Raw genomic sequence first — 24,916 nt, forward strand, 5'->3', positions numbered from 1 at the left:
GGGAAAAGTTGAGTTTTTCTTTTCTTTTTTTTAATTCAACGTTATGTGACCTCTCCTGCCCCCTAGCGGAGCAGTGGAGAGAGGCGCTTTTTCGTGCGCGGAGAGGAAGGGGCTAAGGGCGAGATGTCCATTACAACAGTCATTTCTTGAATTTCTCCACCTGGGCGGTTCACCAAGTTTATTGACTTCAACGAGGCCCGTGTAATCCTGTAGGTACGGATGGAGTCTTATTTAACCATAATTATCCAAATATCACCAACACTCTCAGGCAGCGCCAGAATGCCCTGTAAAAAGTGCCCTCTAAATATTTTTTTATTCCCAGGTCTGTCCCTTGGGCTAACAAGACCATTGTCCTCAGCAGTTTTTGCTGTTCCTCCGTATCTGGCCAGAAAGGGGCTCTGCACCCAGCCCTGTTTCTTCTGGGCACCGGCATTTTTTCAGCTGATGAGATGTTAAAATCCTGGGGTTCCCAAATGTGGAAGCCGGCCTTCCATTAGAGGGATCCACAGTAGGCCAGCTCCTTCCTTAGTTTCCCAGCAGAGGTTTTGGAGAAATAACTCTGGCCTTTTTGTTCAGAAGTCCCCTTACCGTGCAGGACACTCAGTTGGGTGTATGGGAGGGGCTGTGCCAGAAAACAGTTCCAAGTAATAGCATCAGTGCCTCTGGGTCTCCCAACACATACAACATATCTTTCTGGGGTGCCTGGGTGGCTTGGTTGAAGCATCTGCCTTCAGCTAGGTCATGATCCTGGGGTCCTGGGATGGAGCCCTGCATGGGGCTCCCTGCTCAGCAGGAGCCTGCTTTTCCCTATCCCTCTGTCCACACTCCCCCTGCTTGTGCTCCCTCTGTCAAATAAATAAATAAAATCTTAAACAAACTAACACATCTTTCCTTCTGAATCAAAATCAGTACCATGGGCTTCTTTTAAAAGTACTATCTCTATTCTCCCAGGAAGCTCCTCAGTTCTAGCAAACTCTTCCCCAGCCTTCAGGTTGGAACCCAGAGAGGTTCACTGGTGCTCCATGAACCCTTCCGTATGCTTCTCAAAGCATGCCAAGGACGTAAGTGAAAGGAAATAGTTTGGCAAACCAAAATATCCTCAAATGCTCCATGGTGTAATATAAGCTACTAAGAGTGGCGAAGTTGAGAGGGGTGAGAAATCGTGCAGGTTGGAGGAGTGATGGGAAATCTCGGGCTAGGGCTCGACTTTGGAAAGCAGAGGAGAAGTGAGGGGGCAGGTGTGCCTCTTTTCGGATTCCTGGGCCAGTTCTTGGGAGAGCGGGGACCAAAGCACAGAGCAAGACCCGGCCAGGCTGGAAAGGTAGTTTGCTATGGGAGTAGTGTGGGAAGGAGACGGAAGCAATAGCAGGTCCACAGAAGGCGGGCTGTGGTGGGGTGGAGAATTTAGCATTAATGAGCCCCTCTGCAGACCCCTAGGATAGGTTTCTCAGCTTGCAGACCCCTATGATCAAAGCAGCTTGCAGGTACAATCCCCCAGTGAGCAGCAGGGTCTAGACCTCTAGCCCACTTCATTCCAACATTACTATTCAAGCGAACTTGATTCAAAATAACAGGAAGGGGACTTTTCCCTCAACACTGAAGGCAACGAATTCAGCACAAACCAGTATTCATCAGCCACTTAATGCCCAAGGAACCAAGAATTCCACCTACCATCACCAGCTCTGGGGCCAACGTTGCTCCTCCTTGGGTGCCGTGGAGAGAACAGTTGCCTGGGAATACGGGAGACCAGGGTTCGGGTCCTAACACCGCCGCCACCTCCCAACTCCTCCCCCAACTCCCGTTCACCTCTCTAGATTTAAGCTCTCTCCTTGGTAGAGGGAGGAAACTAGATGATTATTTCCACATGTGTCTACAAGGTGTTTGCTATTATGACGGTGGAGACCTCATTGCTATCGTACGGAGTGGATACCGTGAAGACAAGCATTTGAACCACCATAATGGGATGTGTCTCCTTGTGGGGAGCACACACAGGAGTGCTGAATCTGCCTGGTCTGCCCCCACGGAGATCCCTTTTCATGGGGACTCCACGACGTTGACAACTTCACTCTTACTGGGTGTCAGAGCCTGGGTTCAGTCTACATCTCCTCTCCCCGACTCCCCATAGTCGCCAGGCCCTGCCTGGTCTACCTGCTGACTGCACCAAGGCCACCCCTCTTTGCTGTCATCCCTCGCTCCATAGCCTCCTTGTTGGTCTCCCTGCCCCTTCTTTTTGCACCCCAACAATTCCAGCAACCACATCTGTCTGTACAGTCAAATGCTCTACCACCAACCACATCTGTCTGTGAATGATACTCTAAACATCTAATGCAATGGAAACTCTTCAAAAGTCCTCTGGGAAGGCTGAAACTCCCAAGTTCACCGCCTTGCTGGTCTCTCTGGATGCCTCCCTTGGTGCCACTCTCTGTCATGTCCTCCACACTACCGGCACACCGCCTTCACCCGCCCCCAGGCTTCATTGTGCGTTCGCCGTTCCTGGGACTCCCTCTGCCCCAAATAGCCCACTCCCCTGTTACATACCTGCCTGCTCTCTCACCACACCCCAAATCCTGGCCTCTCTTGCCCTCCAAAACTTGGCTCAGATCTTGTCTCCTCCCAGCTGGGCTTCGCCCTTCTCTCATAATGGAAACTTCTATCACAGCATTTAGAACAAAAGGCAGAATTTAGTTGTGAATCTAGCTATGCTTCTTTCTCCTGCACCCTTCTAGGAGTTCAAAGGTAGGAACTGTGTCTTATTAAATTTTGTATTCCATTACCAGTTTCTGGAAAGTAATCATTGGTTAGGAACTTATTCTCTTCCAGGCAGGGTGTAATCACTGTTTCTTATTGATCCAATCAACAAGCCTATAAGGTAGCTTCTGTTGTTAGTATTGTCCCCATTTTATAGATGAGGGTGCCCAAAGTTAAACTTGTAGCTAAGTCATAACCCAGGTTCTGCCTGACTCCCAGATCTGTGGGTCTAACCCCTCACTCTACTCGCTAAAATGAGCTGCTGAAATCACTACGGATAAAATTTGTCCAACGGGGCCTGCCCTATAAACTCGAGATACCACTCAGTTGTCTCTCTTAAGCTCCTGAGACTAGCAGTGAATACACCGTGACTTGCCTCAGTGTTGCACAAGACGACAGGGCAGCCAGATGAGCGGAACTGCACATCCTTCCACGGAGAGAGGAAAACACACACCCTGTTCCCCCTTTTGTAGGAGCCGGAAGAGCAGGTGGCCATGGAAGCAACCATTAGAAGAACACAGCTATAATTTTAATGAATTGTTAAGAAGCCGAATGCGGACTGGAATGAAGCTTGAGAATCTCCTGGAAGCCTCAGACTCCAGAAGAGTCCAGATTCACTCAGGAGCTCTTTCCATCACCCCTGCGGGTTGCTGGTGAGGAAGAGCAACCAGATGGCCCCACACAGGAAGAGTCTTGGCATTAACGATGCACTGCACTCAGTAGCTCCACCTGTGTTTTCTTTTTTAAAGAAAGTTTTTTTTTTTTTCTTTCATTCCTCAACCCACTTAAAGATACTTAAAACTTCCACAGAATTATATAGGACAGAAAATGACAAAAATAATAAAAACGGCTTTTCATGTCCCCTACCCTTCCCACTAGCTATGAAGGGTTTCAAAGGCAAAATGCACCACAGCTTCATTGCTGTCCTGTTGATAACTAGTTTGGTTGTTTAAAAAACTCTTTTACAAAAAAAAAAACAAAAAAAAAAACTTAACTAACTGTTGTGATCCAAATATCTAGATGCTCACGAGTGGTCATTCTACAAGAAGTGAAGTGAAAATGAAATTATTCAGCCAAAGGTCACGATCTCTCATATTTTTGGTGAATGTTGCCAATTTAACAAGGCTGTCCCTGCTGACAGCCAATTCTGCTTTCCTCTGGAGCAGCCCCCCCCTCCCGAATCACGCTACTCAATGTTTATAACCTGGAGTGGGGTGGGGGTGGGGGGTCTCATTATGCTCTTTTTTTAAGAAACGATTTCATTTACTTATTATTTATTTGAGAGAGAAAGAGCACCAGCCAGAGAGGGAAGAAGTGGGCACAGGGAGAAGGAGAAGCAGATTCCCAGCTGAGCAGGGAGCTCAGTGTGGGACTCAGTCCCGGGATCCTGGGATTATGACCTGAGCGAAATGGCAGACATTTAACCAACTGAGCCACCCAGGTGCCCCTCCTTATGCTCTTTTAATCCCCTTTCCTTTTGTTACTATTGAGAACGAGCGTTTTTTCATGTTTTTATTAGCCACTTGTATTTGCCTATTTTTGAAAACCCGAGTTATTTTGATTACTTTCTTACAATAGTAGAATCTTAATATATTCTGGTTTGTAAGCTCTTTGGGTGTTATACATATCACAGACATTTTCTTCTAATCCTTTTCTGGTGTTTTAGTGTTGCTAATGGTGCCTTTCTTCGAACAATTACAACCAATGTTTAAGCAATTACATTTTCAGTAACTTCTTTCATGGCCTCTGAGTTTTATATCTCCTTAGGTAGGTCTTCTCTGCCTCTGATTATCCAACTCTTTTATATTTTCACCTAAAATTTACATAATTTTGGTTTTATGTTTGGTCTTTAAACCCATCTATATTTTTTTCTTTTTTTTTTTTTAGTATTACAGATTAGAAATCTAATTTTATGTGTTTCCATTATTTGGTTAATGTCACATTATTATTTGTTAAATGATTGGTCCTTTCTCCATCGTTTTGAGTAGACTTTTAATGCGCATTAAATTACATGTGTACATGGGTCCATTCTGTTTTATTCTATTGATCTCTTCTATTGATATTTATTTGTACCTATAGAAATATCAGAATGCTTTAACTGGTACTGATTTATAGCATGTTTTGTCATTTGTTTTGGCCTCCATCATTGTTCTTTTACTTACCATTGTACTTTTCTCTTCTAGATGAAGTGTGGAATCAGCCTGTCAATCTCCATAAAAATTTTATTGTTTTGATGATGATTGAATGGAATTCATGTTTGGGGGAAGAATGGTTATATTTACAATATTGAGTCTTTCCATCCGGGAATATTATAATATGAGCTTTCAACTTACTCAAGTCTACTTTTATGTCCCCATTATATTTTAATAATTGGTAGTGCTGGTATTAGGACAACGGTTTTAGAATTCTACATTCCCAGGTATATTTTGTCCAATAGTCTTTAGCTAAATATTGGCTACCTAAATTTGTTTGTGTGAGTGTATGTATGTGTTTGTGTTTAGCTACATAGCTAAAAACCTATATAGTTATATTCACATAGTTATATCTTTTCATGTGTCTTGTTTGTTAATAATAAGCAATAATAATTAAGCAAGGCTTATTTCTTATTTTTACTTGCTTTTTTATTTTGCTATTATGAGTGACGTTCCCCCAGTGCCTTGTCAAATTGGTTAACTGGTACATTGAAAATAATTTTGGAATTCTGCTTTCCCAACTCTTGAGGCAAAGTTAAGTATCTACACTTATCTGAAGTCTGCATTAATAGGCTGAACTGTGTTCCCTCCTCCTTTCCAAATTTAAATGTGGAAGTCCTAACCTCCAGTACTTCAGAATGGGACCCTATTTGGAAATACGGTCTTTAAAGAGGCAATTACATTAAAACGTGGTCATTAGGGTGAGTCCTAAACCAAGATCACTGGTACTCTGCTGAGAGTTAACACAAGCACAGAGGGAAGACCATATGAAGATACCAGAAGACAGCCTCCTACAAACCCAGGACAGAGGCTCGGAAGAAACCAATGCTGCCAATGCCTTAATCTCAGACTTCTAGCCTCCAGAGCTGTGAGAAAATAGATTTCTGTCACCTGAGCCATGAGTTTGCGTTACTTCGTTAGGACAGCCCTAGGGGACAAATACTCCTTGAGGATGGGAGCAGAAGTTACAAGAAGTATAGGGGCTTTTCAAAAACACGTACCTGCTTCCTCACAGACTTATTATCCTTGAAGGAGACAATCTCAGGATGACTGAATTTGAAAAACAAAACTGCCAAAATTGTACATTTTATGGGTTGTATTTCACTATTAAAAACCCATTGGCTTCTCTTGGGTGAGAAAGATTATTAGAATCTGTTTGCCTTGGTCTTCCATTCTTCCTCCCACAATTGCTGGGATATTGGCCAATCAAAACAAGCATTTTCTTACAGCTCCAAGTCAAATACAACTTGAAGCCTGGTTTCCTAAGGCGTGATTAATTATCGTGCGTTTGTGTCTGATCACCTTAATGGACCCTCTTACTAGTCCGTATAGCTTTCCACTGATTTTTTGTTTTGTTTTGTTTTGTTTTTAGATAAATGATCATATTATCGGCAACAGCCACTTTCTGGTTCTTGGTTAGCGGCTACCTGTCTACTCCCTCCACCTCACTTGTAGGGCAGGCTTTCATGTCGGTCGCCCACCACACAGCCTCAGGAAGCCCAGAGCACCTCAGGGGTGGGGCAAATGCAGGAGCCCATGCCTTCTCTGAACCATTAGATACGGCCTGATGTAGGAAGAGGATGCTGCAAACACAGCAATGGCTCTTTAAAAAGCTCAGTGGGTTAAAGCCTCTGCCTTCAGCTCAGGTCATGATCCCAGGGTCCTGGGATCGATTGAGCCCCACATCGGGCTCTCTGCTCAGCGGGGAGCCTGCTTCCTCTTCCCTCTCTCTGCCTGCCTCTCTGCCTGCTTGTGATCTCTGTCTGTCAAATAAATAAATAAATTTTTTTTTTAAAAATGGTGTCCAGGGAACCGGTGTGACCCTCGGGAGGAAACAGCACTATTTGAGGGAAGGTGTGTTACTGCCTCTCTCTGAAAATCTGGGACAGCAGAGCCCCTAGCACTGGATTAACAAATGCCAAACCAGAGAAGAAAGAGGAGTGGCAGACGTCACAGACATCAGGAAATAGAAGAGAGAAGTGAGTGGGTCAGGGGTGGGGAGTAGGCTGCGCCCGGAGACTTGGGTCTAGAGAAGCAGATTTCTTCCCATCGTCTTTAGAAGCAGAGTTGTTACACAATGTGTGTCTCAGGGATGCAGAATCAGTGATCCCTTCAGGTTACCCAAGGCCAGAGTTCAGCACCTCCATTATGGTTTCAATTGTGAGTTATTTTGTATGTTGCCTTTTCAATATAAATCTTAATTAGTAACAGTTGTCTATTACTGCTTCGTTCTGAAAAATCTCCCTACTCCTCTGCTCCCTCTACTCTTTCTTCCCCTTCAAAGTGGTGACTAGCACCAGGAATTTGTTAGGTCAGCGAAACAAAAAAAAAAGTCCAAAATTGGGACATTTCACTTCTTGAACTAGTCTTCACTAACTACACAAATATAACCAAGAAGGACTCTCGGGTGGCTTCAGCTCAGGTCATGATCCCAGAGTCCTGGGATTGAGCCCTGAATCAGGTTCCCTGCTTGTGCTCTCCCTCTCTCTGACAAGTAAAGAAAATCTTAAAAAAGAAAGAAATATAACCAAGATGACTATTTTTTAAAATTAATATTTCGAGGTTTAAGCAGGAGCTAAATACAGCTTTAAATAGTGGTTTTAGATACTGCTCTGGAAATCCAATGGAATGCCCATCTCTGCTGATGTTCCCACAGCTTCTCCTTGGGAGACATGTGGGGATCCCAGAAATTTAGTTTACTTAAAATAGGTGGAGCAAGCAAAAGAACTTTCTTAGCTTAGCTCCAGGATATAGCATGCTGTAAAGATGTATTGTCTGTTGGTAACAAGAGCCTTTAAATAATGGGTAAACGCTAAACGAAAATGTAAGTGACTTAAAACCACCATCCTCTCCTTCGTTTTTCTTTATTTTTTCATCATTTTATTATTTTCTTTATTTGATGGTAAACGATCAATGATCCTGTGCCCATTTGTTTTCTCCTACTTCCCCGAGCTGCTCGTTTTCTGAAAGTGTCTTCTATTGGTCATTTGCACCTTGGTGCCAAGTCAATGTTTCAGTTCCAAGAACATTGTCAATTTAAGTCTGATTTCTACCGGGGTCCTTGCTTGAAGAATTCCCTTGGTCCTGGCTTGAAGAAATGTCAGATGTCAGGGCAGTGCACAGACAGGGAAAGATTTTGGAGACCCGGAGACTCAGCCACTGGGAAACTTATGTTCCCCAACGGTGTAGTACTTGTGAGTTAAGGGATTCAGAGCCCAGAAACAAGCGTGCTCCTCATCAGGGAGGTTCAAGCCCACCTTGAGCTGTAGAGTGCTCCTGGGTAGTACAGGCCTGTCTTGTTTTCCTCTTCATGTTGGCTGCTCCAGTTTTATTTATTTTTTTAAATATTTATTTGAGAGAGAGAGAGAGAGAGAGAGAGAGAGAGAGTGCAAGTGCACACATGCATGTGAGAGCAGAGAGAAGAGCAGAAGGAGAGAGAATCCCAAGCAGACTCCACACAGAGCTCGGAGCCCACACAGAGCTGGGAGCCCGCCCAGGGCTCCATCCCGCTGCCCTGAGATCATGACCCGAGCAGAAACCAAGAGCTGGACACTTAATTGAGGGAGCCCCCCAGGCGCCCCTGGCTGCTCCAGGTTTAGTAGAGACCAATGACTCTTTACCCAGCGTTTACTGGAAAAGTTCAAGTAAATCAGTATTGAGCTGAGTTTCTCTCTGAATAGTTTCACCCCTACTGCTTTGACCTACCCAAAAAGAGAAACTGTGATAATGCGTTATTTTGGCATGTCTTTGAGATTTTCTTCTCTGAGACATTTTATGGGAAGAAATGAATCACTTTTTCCACACAGATGGGGACTTTTCAGTACACTCTCCTAGCAATCTGAGGGCTTTGAGCCCTTCACCTGAAGTGCAAGCCTATCTGTGGCCTTCTTTAGAGAACACTAGGAGATGATGTTCTTATCGCTGGGGTTCCTGGCTGGGCCCAGACACAGTTCCTGGGGCATCACTTCCTTCACATGGGGCACCCAAACCTAGTAACAATCCTAAAGGCCAACAATTAGATAAATCAGGGTTTAAGGTTTCTGCTTGATAAATACTTTGCTCTTTTAGCTTGGTTTTCAATGTTGGTTATACTGATACTTCAGTTTTCTTAGTTCAACATGGTTTACCCTCCAATTTATTAAAATTAATGGGAATAAAATATATACACAAAGACATTTCAAAATAACAAGCTAACTCCAGAGATTTGAAATTTAATGTAATGTTGGGCCATGTCAGAAAGCGGAGTCCTTCCTCCTGGTCAGAGGTTAAAGAGGGTTGAAGTTGGTAATAGTTCTTTATTATACTATAAAAAATGTGTTAGTTGTACATAAATGATCACCAATTATTAAAGGCTATGATTTGGTAAGGGGAATATTGAGGAAGGAGCTTCTTACAGATAAAAACAATGATGAAGAAGTTGACGGTTGATGTGGGAGGATCTCAGATGTGTGGTCCTGGGATGGCATGCTTCAGGAACAAGTGATATTTTTTTAGGATGTGCCACGTGGACTAAGGGTATGTGAAAACATGTATTTTTATCCTACAGGATATGGTAGTCCCCATGTAATCCGCGGCTGCCAGGTGAATATTCTGGATGTTATAATCATTTCAGGTTAGAGGGTACCATATTTCTGAGCTTTAAAGTTCCCCCAATTTTTTTAAAGATAAGTGTGAAATGTATGCTTTGGGTGTGTGTGATACATATGCATATTCTATTATTACAAGTTGTATTACAATTTATTTAAAAAGTACATGGTCACATTGGAAAGCCTATTTTACAGTGGTAAAGCAGCAATGGTTTTTATTTATTACAATTCTAAAAAATAATCCAACTTTGTAAGTAAAAAGGAACTCTGATTATCATTGAGAACATTTAAATTTGAAATTATCTACTAAACAGAAAATCTTTACATTCAGACAAGTCCAATGTATCTGTTGGCTTTTACAACATAGAATTTCTGTAGGGGTTTGGGCCCTATCAACAGTTTCTGTTACATACAAGGAGAACAAAATCAAGCAAGAACACAATGGGGCAGCCCTTGTGGACATCAAAGATGAAAAGCCCGTTAACCTGGCCTGGGCCAGAGAACCTCATTGTGCTGGCAATACAAGCTCTCCACCAGCTGAGCCCGGGCCCATGCACTCTCCACCATGAGGCTGTCATTGCCCATTCGGGGGTTGCAGTGGGCCAGACCCTGTGGTACCAGTTGCAGGAACCAGCCATCCTTCCCACGAGTCATAGACGTTCCTTATCATTGACCTTGTCGTGTCCCTGGGATATTCAGAACTGAAATTAAGGACCCAAACTCCTACCTCGCATGGGAATCTTTCACTCCATACCCCATCCTGTCATCCCAAGACCCTACTCAACAAGGGTAGCTATGGACGCTTATGCTTTGCAGGCTGCCTGATCCTAGAACCAGCCTGGGCTCTTGGTCATGATCCCCATGGGGCACCAGTGGTCACAGGAGGTTCTCTTAAGGCCAGAGATAATGGCAGTGACTTCAGCCATGGTGACTGTAAGCTCGGTATAATTACTCGCAGCCAGTAAGGCTGCCAGTTGGGTTGAACTGTAAGAAAATGCACTTGAGATCAGTAAGACTAAACTGTGTACATATAAGCAATAATGAATGCTACAAAAACCAACAACCACAAAAACAGAGCAGGCCTCTCAAAAAATCCAGAAACCAGAAATTCATTTAAAAATGCTTAAATACAATTATACAAAGAGGGGAAGAAAAAAAAAAAAAACACCTCAGCTAAACAACAAAGTCAAGCAAACTGACTTCCAAATCTACATGGCTAAAAAACCTGTGCTGAACTTTGGTACTTTTTTCCCTTGATATTTTAGGACATGTGAGAGAATATAAGCAGAAACTATACAGAGATGGCACTAAAAAAAAAAAAAAAAAAAAAAAAAAAAAAAAAAAAACAGAGATGGAAAAAAAAAAAAAACTAATCCCCTTCTCTCTAAAATTCACGTTCATCATGTGAATTTTAACACTCCTTGATGTTCACGCTAAACCCAATCCTTTGAAGTTCTGTGGAAGTGGTAGTTTGGGTATTAATTACAGTTGCTTGAAGCACTTTGGGAGAAAATCATAGAACATTAGGAACAACATCAGAGGGAGAGCTGGAATCTTGGCACAAAGTCATCGCCCTGATTTATGAAGGAAGAGGACTAGCCCTGCTGGCCTGGCATTCTCGGCACTCGAGGGCAACCGTTTTTCTTATTCTCCCTGTTCAGCACTCAAATCAGTTTAGAAAAGAACTTGGTAAATATAGAGTCTGATTCAAAATAGGTCGAACAACTATCTGCAAATACCCAGGACTCAGCAAATATTGTGGCTAATTTTTAAAATTTAAAATTTTAAGAAGTTCAAAAAGATCTTTTATTCAGAAAATGAAAAGAGAGGCTTTTGTATTTTCGAGGAAAAGAGTTCTGCAAGAGATATTTTCTTCTAATTATGGTTGTTAATAGTAAAGTTTTAAATATATCAATACTAGTTTTTCTTCAATGTATATATCCCAAAGGATGTATTTGGTCTTAACGAAGTTTTCTTGATGTTTATCTCAGGGGGAAAATGTGAGTAAGCAATCATCTGCATTTCAATATTTATCAAAAGTTGTAAGTTTTCTCATAAACAGGGCTTGAACTTGAATTTGTATAGCTACCTTTTTAAATGTAAGGTAGGCAGGGACTTTCTGTGGTTATTTACAAATCTTCTTTTCCCTTCTGTGAAGAGTATAAAATAAAAGTGCTCTGATATGAAGTTTCTCATTGAAAATATTAAGAAAGTGTATTTCCTCCCATCTACGTACTAACCAGGCCCGACCCTGCTTAGCTTCCGAGCTCAGACGAGATCGGGCGCGTTCAGGGTGGTATGGCCGTAGACAAGAAAGCGTATTTCCTAATGTAAGAAAGAAAAGTAATTTAAATGGTTCTTGCTCAATCACAATTAAGAGAATGTGTGGTATGCATTTTTTTTTTTTTTTTTCATTTCTGGAGAGGTGTTAATGGAAGTGTGATGGACTACCAGTCACATCTGCACCCAAACATCTTGGTAATCCTAAGAAAGTAAAAGCAGTATTTTGTTCCAGAGGTTATGAATTCGGATGTAGGAATAGGGAGGTAGTGAAAGAGTTGACAGAATTAGGTTTTACTAAGAAACACAGAGCAAGACAGAGATGTCAGAAAAGGTGCGCCAGAAATAAGTAAACAGAAAACCCCAACACCTCCTATACTTACTCCATTTCAGATTATAAAGCACCTGTTACAATGGACTAGAGTTTAGTGATTCCACATTAGATACATGATAAATATATCTTTCTTAAAGAATCTATAGAAAATATCATACATATAAAATTGCTGTATATTGCAAAATAGTTTAAAACCTAAAAATTTTGTATAAGCATACCTATCAATATAAAACGTTATTTTTTTCTCCACATCAATTGGGTTCTTTTATCCATACAAATGCTATCATCTCCAAAGACCATCATAACCCAACTGACTTACACACTATTTGAAATACACAGACATATACATATATATATACACACACTCATACAGAGATAGAAGCACACATTTGAGTCCTCACAGAAAAAAAGCACAATCACCAACAAAGCATCTTTTCATAGATATTTGTGTTTGCAAAGTGTTTTAATGTGGAAAAGTAAATTTCTAACTAAATTCTGCTCCTAATTGAACACAGTGGGCTTAAGAGTTTTAGCTGCCTATCACATTCTAAATAAAGTTCTTGATTTTTGTTACAAAGACTCAGATATTTATATATGAAAGTCCTTGTGTTCCCTGTGTGAAGGGCCTAGTCTAGATCAATTAGAGAAGAAAAGGGGGTTCTCAGCCTAATACTAGAACAAGGATTTAGGATCATGCCTACAGTCCTTACCAAAATCGTTTTACTCCTTGCATATCCAACTCTTCCTCTCCAGAAAAAACATGCTTGAAAGAGAATTCTGGGTCTCAGATTTTACCAGGCACCCTGGCAATAGTGGAATGTCAGTACTGAGCTCTAGATCAGGGAGGCTCCAAGACTAGCAGCCGGAAACCCACGCTTTCTCTCTGTTTATCTGATATTTAGTCACAGTAAACTCTTGGTTAGAACGATCACAACTTGCTTTTTAATAGCATCAGTAAAATAATCTCTTGGAAGAGCTGTCAGGAAACAAATGTTGTCCTTGCGTTTTGGATTAAGCTGGTTAACTGGTGTGCTTGATTAACATTTATCCTGGGAATGTAACCCATCTGTGTGTAAGTACACAGCCCCTAGCCTCACCCAGCAAACCATTTAATTATTTGTAAGAAAGCTAATTCATAAGAAGCAAAGCACTCTGCAGGTAAAAAGTCCACTACGAGAGAACCCTATGAAGTAAAATAGAGTAACTAGAGAATCTTACATAGAAAAACAATTCATTTACTCCTAAAAAGGTTACTGTGCTATATGCCTTTAATTTAATTAGGTTCATTTTTCTTTTTTGCTTAAGGTTTTCGATAATCATGTATTTAGCCCACATATTTTATCCCCCAACCACTGGGAATGGGGTATTGACAGATTTACTGTGGTCAATTAAAAGTAAGTGAGATAAAAAGTGCTAAACAATTTATAGGATGAGGGGGAAGGAAAACATCCCTACATGTTTCCAAAAGAAACATCAAAGGCAAATTAGATCCAAACCCCTCAAACTGGGGCAAATGCAACTTAAGATCCAAATAGGCACTTTAAACTCAGAACAGGGACACTTCCTCTTCTTGTATCCCGTTGTTTTTTCCACTGTGGCATGTAGTAAAGACATAATTTGCTAGTGCAGCCCCTCCTATCTAGGACAAGACAAAATACTAGGAAGAAAGGAGTGAATTCTGTACCTGAAAAGGTTTTAAGAAAAAACTGAACTGTGATTAGTTATTAAGTAAAGGAGAAAAGTGTAAAACGTTCGGCCAATTGTGTGATCCGGGAAGACTTTACTGGCTTATTTTATGGGACATTGAAGACCAAGTTGCTTGGTGTCTCCTTATCCAAGCGTCTGTCTGACTCTGATTTCCAAATACAGCCTCTTCGCTGCCACTCACACAAGCTTTCCTGCCAAGGGACTGCCTTCCTTTTCTAGCAGAAAGGGTCCCAAGTAGATCACACACACTGTTCTCAAGCCTCTACCAGGACTGAGGGGGAGTCTATCATTCACACGTGGAAGGATTGGTTCTCTCAAAAACCACAGCAGTTGCAAGGGGCGTCCTCGGGTGACCCAGAGCGCCGCCCCCGCCCCGGGTAGCCCAGCAAACACACTTGTGGCTGAGGTTTTCACAAAGGGCCATACTTTGTGGAAGAAAAAATCTGGATTAAACCCACTGCTGGCATTGATAAGTTCTAGAAAAGGCTCATTTCTTATCCCCTCCTCTTGCTCCTGACCAACGACAGATACCAGGAAGGGTAACTGCATTTTGAGCATGTTCTAATCAACGTTAATGACAGCTAATAAGGAAAAGCCACGGTTATTTCCCCGAAAGCACCAGGCACGTACAAAACACCCTTCTAGTCAGTGATCATTTCTATTTCAGCATGTGCAGTATAAGCCGCCCATTAATGACAACACCAGAAAAATACCAGGCGCAAGAGTGAACCACAAACAACTAATAACATTCATTCACCCCCAGGTACACATACACACGTACACACGCTCCCACTACTTGAGGGATAGTCATCGCTGAGGAGAGAGCTTGGGAGGTTTCCCCAGGTACACAATTCACCATCTGAGAAGGTGCTGTCCGGGTGAGTGAGTATAAGTTAGGGGAGCTACGTCTGCAGCAAGGCCACGGCAACCCAGCGCGATGATGACAGCCTGTCACGGTTTACTCCACGTAGGACACGTACGGTACGACTGTGGACCAGCCCGGCCCCAGCCGGCGTTAGCATTCGCTCGTCTTCTCGTGGAATATGAAAGGTAAACTGAGGTTTCTTTGGTGCTGGTCGTTGGCTTGAATGGCGGCTTTTTCTTTCGCTGCGGCATTGATGTTGTCTGAGGAAGCCTCTTCATCATCTTCCTCCTCTCTCGGGTGACCCTCCAGGCTGTGTCTAATACCGTAAGTGAAGTAGATCAGGAAGCCTTTCAGAGGAAAAAAAAATAAAAGAAATCCATGTTTTAAGTATGTCAGGAAATGACAATATGGGAAAATGTAATATAGAACTTAATGGGGTTTTTTTGCCTTCTCTTTCTGGGCTCTTTCAGGACAGAAGGCAAGGACAGAATATCCCTGCAGAAGGTCCCCGGTGGATGCTTTCCCAGTAGAATGTGCTTTTGCATTTTTAACACCCAATCTCTGTAGAATGTTTCTCTCAATTAAGGGTTTTTCAGGCACTTGGGCTGAAAAAATTGTATTTATTTTCTCAAACTCAACACTACACTTTAAACAAAAGGATGTGTGGGGGAGGGTAAAATCTCGATTCACAGCCCCGACACAAGCAGCGGGTTGTCTGAGTCATAATGGGGTATTTTGGAAAATGCGCTATGTGTAAACAAAGGGAACTTGGCTGGGCCTTAGCCATGTTACTGTCACCAGGAGAGGCCAAAGAGGGGCACTGGGTGGCTCAGTGCGTTAAGCATCTGCCTTCGGCTCAGGTCATGGTCCTGGGCTCCTGGAATCAAGACCATATTCTCATTCTGGGGAACTGGGGGGCTGGTGCCTCGGGTCACAGAATATGGGCAAAACTCTAGTGTGGGTATGGGGAGATGAGCAAAACAGAGATTAAATCTCCCATCAACTCAAGTAGACTGGTGGCCTGAACTTGAAATTGAATTAATTTCTACCCAAAGCAAACAATCACATACACAAGAGCAAAACTAGGCTCATTCTTGCTCAGCCAAAGGGAGGACTGTCAAAACGCACACTCTTCAACTCCCAAAGTGGCCCAAACCAATGTAGACTTAGGACTCATCTCTCCCTGCTTCACCTTACAGACATGTCTGCTCACATTTTTAAGACAAGTGATCAGTGCGTTACATCGAATGTAAACTCTCATTTTCCAACTCAATTTTCACATGGGAAAGGAATCATAACAAAAAAACCATGTGGTAGAAATATAAATAAGCTCACTCATCTTATTTAATGCTAAATCCCAAGGTTCAAATAATAAGAAATTTAGATAACAAAAGAAATTTTGGCTATCAGCTCATTCAAAATGTCTTCAAAATCCACTGGGACACTGGAAAGAACTGAATTTGGAATCAGAGTTCTATACTGCCATCCACGAATTTTATCCTTTGCCTTTTGGGTGTTTTATTTCTCACCCATTAAGTTGGAGAAAATGGAATCTACAAGGTTCTTCTACAGGGTTACTGGGAGAATTTAATCTAAAAAAAAAGTATCACATTTAGAGAAGCACTCGTTCACAGGTCATCATTCCACACGGGTTACACTAATTCTCTCTTTCTCTCACTGTGGCCCTACTGGTAGGTGGCTCTGCTGCTTCAGGACAAGTATCACATTTAGAGAAGGAGTCAGATAATCTAAAATTTGGGAAACGAAGAAACTGACAAAAACCCTTTATTTCCAAGAAGGGGGAGAGGATGCACTTCTCTAATCACAGAGCAAGAAATCGGGAAGACAGAACCACGGTTCAGAAAGCTACAACATTAAAGGACCTACCGAGTGCCATCCAAATGCTAAATCTGATCCAAGTGTCTGCGCTCAGCTGGACCATCAGGTAGATGTTCACCAGAATGCTGAAGGCTGGCAAGAATGGTAAGAACGGAACCTAAGTGGGAAAAACACCCTCTTCAATATACTCAGATTTGGAAAGCACATTCTCCAAACTGTTCCAACATGGTGATGACAAATTTGACATGGATACTTTCACCCTGGGTCGGTAAGTTTATATTCTTACACAAAGGACAGCCTGAAGAAAAACAATCCTTCTTGTCGAGTCTACTGATGGGACAGTTAACACTACTTAAGTGCGGCCCAAAGCAACAGGGGATTTCTCCTGTCCACTAACACTGGCATCATGACCAAGACACAGTCAGTTGGTAGGGCTTGGTTTCGTTTGGGGTTCACTGGTTTTGTTCAGATATCAACAGGGTGTGCCTCTGGAAGTCTGGATATACATGGCATCTGAGAAGGGGGGGGCGGGGATCCTTCCAGAAAGCTCTCTTCAGGTCCAAACCTGCTTCTATTCAAATCTGACAGGATATTGGGGCGGCTGGGTGGCTCAGTGGGTTGAGCCTCTGCCTTCGGCCCATGTCATGGTCTCAGGTCCTGGGATCAAGTCCAGCAGCGGGCTCTCTGCTCGGCAGGGATCCTGCTTCCCCCTCTCTCTCTGCCTGTCTCTCCTCTCTGCCTATGTGTGATCTCTCTTTCTGTCAAATAAATAAATAAAATCTTAAAAAAAAAATCTGACAGGATATTTATAGCAGAAGGGCTTTTAGGGGTTAATAATCTTCCTGAGAGAGGACTGAATTTCTATAATAAAACATGCTACTTATTCTTCGATACTACAGACCACTTGACAAGGAATGTGTTTATTTTACCGTTAGAGTTAATAACGTGAAAGGGGCATATTAGAGTTTTTGAAAAGCCACATACAGAGAATCCTTAAGACAAATGGATAACTTCCTCAGAAGTGTCTTCACCCCCCCACCCCTTTTAGAACAACTTACGAAACTAACACATGAGATAATACTGAGGATCCCTAATGTTCATGATTCATACCATGAAGGCTACTTTTTGCTGATTCTGGGGCTGCCTCCAAATGGTGAGCACAATGGCGATGCAGAGAACAAGAAACAGGACAAGAAGAGCAACGCTCCATGCTTCTAGCCGGGCAATAGCTTGGACTCCGTACGTGGTCAAGATACTCAGGCCCAAAACAAGAAATGCTGCAAAAGCGATATGTCGGGGACACAAAATCAGCACACACATTCCACTCAGATTCCCCAAGTTCAAGCAGTCTCTTATGATAAGATATTGAGCTCTTTCCATAGCTTTTTTTGGCAAATACTACAATTCTTCACTTTCGTTATGGGAGAAAATGGCTCTTTTCACCCATTCCAGAACCACCGCTTGCTAACTCGTGACTGTCTCTTCCCCCCTCAGCACTAGCATCCTGCTTTTTCTGCATGGGTGTCATCGGGCTCCTCCTTGGCTACAGTCTCTGACTGTAGCCCATGGATTGAATGTGATACTTTCAGGGGTGGAGATGTCCCTTTTTTCAAACGGGAAATGGCCAGTCCGTTTTCTGCTCTTGTAGACACTGTTCATGCAAACAAATAATCAATAATCTGGGTCTGCTTTCCCTCTTTCAGAAGGTGACATCACCACCCACCCACCATATTCCTGACCATCATGTCTGCATTTGGGGTTCCTCCTCTGTGCTCTAGAGAAGCCTCTACTTTCCGTAGCTTGCCATCAAGAGTCTGTTCCTCAAAGCCCAGTGAGAGCAAGGACCATCTTTCTTACCATCCCAAGTGTCCTGCAGAGTTCTTAGCATGTTGATGGTGCTCAGTGAACTGAAAATATGACTGATTATATAACTGTATAACTGTCTGTGAGCAAACAAGTTGTTCTGTATTGCCTCCCAGTCTCCTTACTGACAGGTCTTCCTGGCCAGAAACTTGTACACAAGGAGCCCCCAACAGCCCCTGAAAGGGACCCGCTCCGTACAGCTACCACTCGTACCTCAGGAAACTTCTTCCTTTCTTCTTCAGTGGCAGGACCCATGTATCCTGCTAATACAGGGTCTCCACTCCTAGCGACCCATCAGGTGGAGATTTCAGGACTCAAGGCAGTGGCCAACAGAGGCGAGGGCCAGGTAAGACCTCTTGTGCTCTCACATCGTACCTGCTCCCCCGACGCACACCCGGGGCCCTTCCCAGTGGACACAGCGCAGAGGACTCACCAAGAAATCCCACCAGAAAGCTCACGAGAGACGACGACTGCTGTGTAGGCAGAGCCGATGGGCTGATGAGGAGGCGCAGGCTGAGGCCCGGCCCCTGCAGCATGGTGACCGGCGACTCGCTCTTGGAGGCAGCCTTGCCACATGACCCCAGAGCTGCTTTCTCAGGACAGTATTTGGGCTGCTCATAAGATAAGCCGGGCTGGTACCTGGCCCCAAATGAACAAACAAACATCTCAGTCTTTATTCTCAACAGACACTTGGCCCAAAGGAAGCAAACAAGAAAACTTGAAGGGAGACACCCGACAGGGTCCTGCACCAGAGCGGCCTCAGCCAGGTGGCAAGCCTGCTCCGCGAGATACCCACTCAGCCTAGATCTCCCTCGACAGGCATTTAACTGCAGAGTTACACATTCGATGTGGAAGGGAGTGACCTTTTCACCCGAGGCAACTGTGACTAGAGGAGGATTAGCCTGGCAATATCTGTGTCCAAAGGAACTGCAGTTCCAGAAAACAGCACAGAAAGTCTGCTTAGTCAGCAGCTATAGAATGACGTTCAGGCTTCAGGATGCTGTTCTGCTGTCTTGGGCAGTCTGCCTCTCAGGCCTCATGTCCCTCCAGTTCCCCTCTCAGTCCTTCAGTGTAACCCTGACGAACTCCGTTCTGCCACCTGCCATGTCCCTTCATCAATGTAGCCTCTTCTCCAGCCTGTGTGGGTATCAGCCCGCCTCACCTCCTAGGATCTGCCTGTCCCTTCAGTGTGCTCTCTTTCCCTCTGAGCAGCCTTTACTTAAACTTAAAAGTAACATCTGTCCTCAGTCTAAAGAAGAAATAGGCTCACTGAGAAAAAAAAATACACAAAGTATACAGAAGAAAATCAAAACCACCCCCAATACTCCAACCCAGCGTTAATCACTGCCAGCATTTTTGTACAATTTCAGCCAGGCATAAGTGCATAGATGTGTATCTTGATGCACATAAGACTCAAGATACATCTCGGTGACTTCTCCATGCAAATTTATGTTAAATTTAAATAAATTCAGATGCTGCATACAACTTTACTGAATCACATACTTTTCTCTATATAATTAAGTATAATTAAGAAAAAGAGTCCACTGTGTTTAGTTATTCTGCTATTAATATTCAGGTTTGCTCAATTTTTTCACTATGATAAATCACCTTTTCATAAATATCCTTTATACATACGTATCTGCATGTATCTCACTGTGTAAAATCTTCATTATAAAATTTTAGCAGTTGAGATAGTGGGACAAAAATGATAATATTTTAAAGTGTTTTTATACATTGTAAGAACTTGCTGTTCATATAGATTAAGCCAACTTATTTTTAATTATCAATTGTGTTTAATTCTTTACTAAGGACCAAGTACCTTTATTATAGCTTATACTGGTGTTTTTCTGTCCATGGCCTCTCACTTCTGTGAGACCGCTAGCTCCTTAAAAACAAAGATGATGAGTCTTAATTTTCTTTATTCCCTGGGCCCCACATGACGCACACCATTGGACACAACGAGGACACTCACCTGAGGATGAGAACACATGCGGCAACCAGAGAGTAGGCCAGAAGTGTGCCAATAGACATCATGTCCACAAGTGCCTTCAGGTCAAAGAGAAATGCCATCACAGCTATTGGGAAAAGAACAGCAGGGTTACAAAAAGGAAAAAAAAAAGGCCTATGATAAATCTCCATATAGCTGATAAGTTCTAAGTCAGGGACGACTGGCATGTTACAGTTCCAGTATCCATGATAAATCAAACAAACTATAGGAAATATATTTCTCACAGTTAAAAAGATGATCCTTGGATCATATAAACTGCTAGTAAAACTTCAAAAACCCTCAGCCATCTATCAAGGATAAAACACATTCTACTTTGATTACTTAAAAAATATTGGCCTGACAAAGAGTGAAAATATTCTATGACAGAATTCTCTCTTTTGATGTTTCAAAAGAAAAACATGGCTCAGAGATATTGCCTAACTTGTTTTAAAACAAGCATTGAACAATTCACAGAGGATCTTTCACTATAGATGTTACATAATCCTTTCAACTTCCATCCCTGCTTTGAGTTATGTCACATACAAAACAATGTAATTTCCAGTTAAATTGTGTTTCTGATAGAGGTGAAATTGTATGCTGGTTAGAACTCCACACTCGGAGAAGACTGACTAGATTTGAGAGATGAATCGATGTCTCACACTCAAATCTTAGTAATGTTCTGAGGCAAAATATACTTTTCCAGTTGAAGAGTGAACTTGCACTGAGCAATTTTTTTCTCCGTTGAAACATCAAATAGTGATGACCTGATTTGACCACACAGTTGTCCCCATCATCCTAAGTAGAAACACCACATTCCATTCACATGCTGTTCCAGACATTTCTTAGCAAGCTTTACATCTCTCTGACCTCAATTTATCTTTGATCCAATAATCCTCTGAGACCGAGGAAATGATATAGGTTTAACCAAATGCAATGGCCACAATTTGACTGGTTTTGACCCCGAAACCAGCAATTTCACATAGGTTGACCTGATAAAATTATGCTCCTCATTCTATAGACAGGCTAACTTAGCATGGCAACAACTCAAAGGGGACAGCAGAGTTACAGTAAACTCAATCTGTTCCCAGTTCCCCGTGCTCCTATAGTATCACATGGTTTCTTTAAATACACCTCATGCCTTACTTTGAAAACCTTCTGTTGCTAGTATACTTATACATTAGCTTATTAAAATTTCAATACGTTTTGTAAGAATCACAAATAGAAAAATAAGTGGCCAAGACAGAATAAAATGATTAATTATCCAGACAAGCTCTCTGATCTAAGCTAAAAATGAGCAAAGTAAGGCAAAGGAGTACAAATAACAAAAATATAGTATTTCAGAATGTCAAAAAAAAAAAAAAAGCCTTCTGCTACAATTATCTTCCTTTAGTTATTACTGTCAATATATTAGGCTGCCAAATAAAACTTTTCCGGAAGAAAGAAGGATACATTTTTTTTTTAAAGTTCTGAATATGAAACAGAGTATTACTGGGCAAGATTTCACTGCCAAAAAAATAAACATTTTTATGGAATAAATAAAATGTGTGATCCTTTGTCAAGATTTATAAACTCTTCTGAAAAGCATAATCCACCATTTAATAAGAAAACGGGCTTTAGATCATCTAGTGCAACCTTCATTTCATGGGGTCAGAAATCTAAGCACTAAGAAAAAAAGGGAACTGACCTTCCAATGTATGTCTAATTAAGTGCCCGACTGATTGGAAAACATTTACAAAGTGAAGTTGTTTAGGCAAATACTTTCTGACTCTGACGAAAATACCATTTCGTACACAATTAAGCATTGGCATTCTGTAATTTTTCCCAAATCCAAATCCAGAGTCTCAACCAAGTTATCAGCTTGGCTTGAATTTTACTACCAAAATAGCTTTATAAAGCATGATGAAGTCTCTCTCTTGCTTTCTATAACAGGACCTTTAAGGCCTTTCTCTCAGTCTATAAAATCTCTTTGAAAATTTCTGCATGGAATAAGAATCTGGCCAATGGCATTTTACAAAAATGTTCTGACGTCTCCTAAGGTGGGCATCTGGGAGGTGTTTTTTTTCTTTTTTCTTTCTTTCTTTCTTCTTTTTTTTTTTTTAACATGAGTTGAGTATCAAAATAGCTGAAAGCAAAAATAGATTCCTAATAGAGTCTAAGAGGAAAGAGTTGTTAGTAAGTCTTAAAGAACCATGATGGTCTGGGATGTGCAGTGATTACCACAGCCAAGTATCGGTTACCCCAACATTTCTTATACGTGATTAAAAAACGAGTAAAAATACAATCAAGAACCATTACAGCCCTCTGCATATTTGTTAGAAACCCAAAAGGTTAAAATAACAAAATAGTAAAAAAAAAAAAAAAAAAATCCCCAAGGGTCAGTTAAGAATGAATTTCCATAGACCACCACCACGATTACCAGATCCCACTGCTCATAACCTCATTTATCAGTGATTTTTTTAACTTACATGCACAGCAAGCAGACCCTCTTTATAAGTCCATGCATGCGCATAAAACGTTCAAGGCCAATGCTGAAGAATCCTGTGTTTGTAAAGCTTACCAGAAATGACCCCTGCAGTCAACGTGGCAGCAACTGGTGACTGCCTCTTACTCACTCTGCCAAGAAATCTAAACAGTAAACCATCCCGGGCCATGGCAAAGAGAATTCGGGGTAAAGGAAACATAGAGCCCAGAAGACTAGAACAGAAAAATTCATAATCCACATGTGAGTTATTGCAAGTCGTATTCCTAGACAGATATATACAGGTAAAGACCGGACACACTAAAATGCAAACCTATGTCAAAACAATTCAAAACAGGAACACATTCACACACAAGTTCTTGAGCTTTATATAAAGAAAAACAGAAAACTGCCTAACTTGGGCATTTCTCTTCAGAATCCTTGATGGAAAAAACATTCCCCCTTTTCTTAAAAAAAGTCAACTCTCTCACCTGCCACCGCACCCGATGATAAAGTAGCAATTACTGGTGTCTTCGTTTTGGAATTGATTTGAGCTAGACATTTGAAAAGCAACCCATCCTCCGCCATAGCATAGATTACACGAGGCATTGGGAAAATGGATCCAAGAAGACTGAATAAAAAGCAAACACATGCAGGATGGCAAACACATTCATGCAAGATTACATCCAGAACAGAAATTAAGTACTTGGATAAAACTCAGCATCACAGCTCTGATTACAAGGTCTTGTTATTTTTAAAACGTGTTATGATTGGACATTTGAAAATATTTGCCAATATTTACCATAGACTAAGAACAATACTGCAAGTAATTTGTGCAAGCCCACAAATTATTACTGAATTAAAACTAAGTAATTAAGACTTAAGAAAACCAAACCCAATTGTATCATTAAGGCATTTTTAGTGGCCTTAATGCAGAAATTAAAATTCCTAAACTGACATGAAATTAGAGATTAGGTTATTTAATTGCATGGTATAGTCACTTCATTACTTCGATAATTATGAACTTATCATATTTATTTTACCATTATTTTGCTTCAGATAGCCTTGATATTCCATCAAATTAGTCATAATACCCAGCAGCACAAGATAATCAAGAAAGGAAGGGTTAAAAAAAAAAGAAAAAAAATAACTCACTGTAAATTTAGTACACAGAAGTAGCCACGATTAAAAGTCAGGAACAGCGAAGTTTAAGAAAACACTCTTTGCATTAGATGTTTCAACTTTCTTGTGTGTTTACTGGCTGCACCATTCCATACATGACTTAGTTATTAAAAAAATAACCATTTAAGAGAAAAATATGTAAAATATTTTATTTTAAAAATTCATTTTATCTTTCGATAAAGCTGGGTTGAGCTTGGCCCTGGATAAATCTTTATCCGGCTGTCTTCGGAAGACCATGATGGCATGATGTCTTCATAGCTGAGATTTTTGAAAGTACTTGAAATTACTCAGAATAAACCTCAACACTAGCAGATCGCTGAGAAGCCAATGAGGGTACATTTCTAAGTGCTGCTTACTATTATCTTGAATAGAAAACAAATCAGACTTTGAAAGAGAATCAAAGCTAGGTTGAGAATCATATAAAAAGATTCCTTTTTCCAACTTTGGACTTTCAAAAAACTATTTTCCCTTTAAAAAATTAGTCATCAGGCAAAGAGATTAATTTTCTCTTCATAAGAATGTCCTATGGGATACCATGATATAAACCAGAATGAAATATCTTATGATCACATGTTAATCTGGAATGTAAGTAGCTCAGGGAACCTGAGAAATGAATTCTCAAGTATTAAAACAAGTAGCTACTGCAAATCTGAGCACTTGAGATTCAACGACTCTTTGCTTTCCACACAGACATTATATGAACTTCCACCATTAATTTCAGAAGAGTAATTTCTATTTCTAGCCCAAATTCAGTCTGATGAGTACCAAGAGAAAAAGCCTCAGTGTTTCACAATAAAAAGCACATTATACTGAATGATGTCACAGCATATAGTTCCCAGTCACATAGACACGATGTAATTTTAAAAGGCAGCAGA

At 41.5% G+C, this 24,916-nt stretch overlaps 1 protein-coding gene across 2 annotated transcripts in view; it reads right to left on the reverse strand.

Annotated features, from left to right (window-relative positions):
* Nucleotides 1-9,650: 9,650 nt before the first annotated feature.
* SLC7A2 (solute carrier family 7 member 2) overlaps nucleotides 9,651-24,916 on the reverse strand; it is a 68,466-nt gene continuing 53,200 nt past the window's right edge. Inside the window, exons 7-12 of one of the 2 annotated variants that reach the window (XM_059156010.1) lie at nucleotides 23,351-23,490; nucleotides 20,387-20,489; nucleotides 18,848-19,053; nucleotides 17,662-17,828; nucleotides 16,600-16,708; nucleotides 9,651-15,059 (exon numbers count right to left, since the gene is read on the reverse strand). In XM_059156010.1, the coding sequence (XP_059011993.1) occupies nucleotides 14,863-15,059; nucleotides 16,600-16,708; nucleotides 17,662-17,828; nucleotides 18,848-19,053; nucleotides 20,387-20,489; nucleotides 23,351-23,490 (922 nt within the window). In that variant the 3' untranslated portion in view covers nucleotides 9,651-14,862. Of the gene's footprint in view, nucleotides 15,060-16,599; nucleotides 16,709-17,661; nucleotides 17,829-18,847; nucleotides 19,054-20,386; nucleotides 20,490-22,958; nucleotides 23,096-23,350; nucleotides 23,491-24,916 lie in introns of both variants that reach the window. The other variant, XM_059156011.1, reaches the window with a different exon arrangement.

This window comes from Mustela lutreola, chromosome 18 (assembly GCF_030435805.1).
Source record: "Mustela lutreola isolate mMusLut2 chromosome 18, mMusLut2.pri, whole genome shotgun sequence".
Lineage (NCBI taxonomy): Eukaryota > Metazoa > Chordata > Mammalia > Carnivora > Mustelidae > Mustela > Mustela lutreola.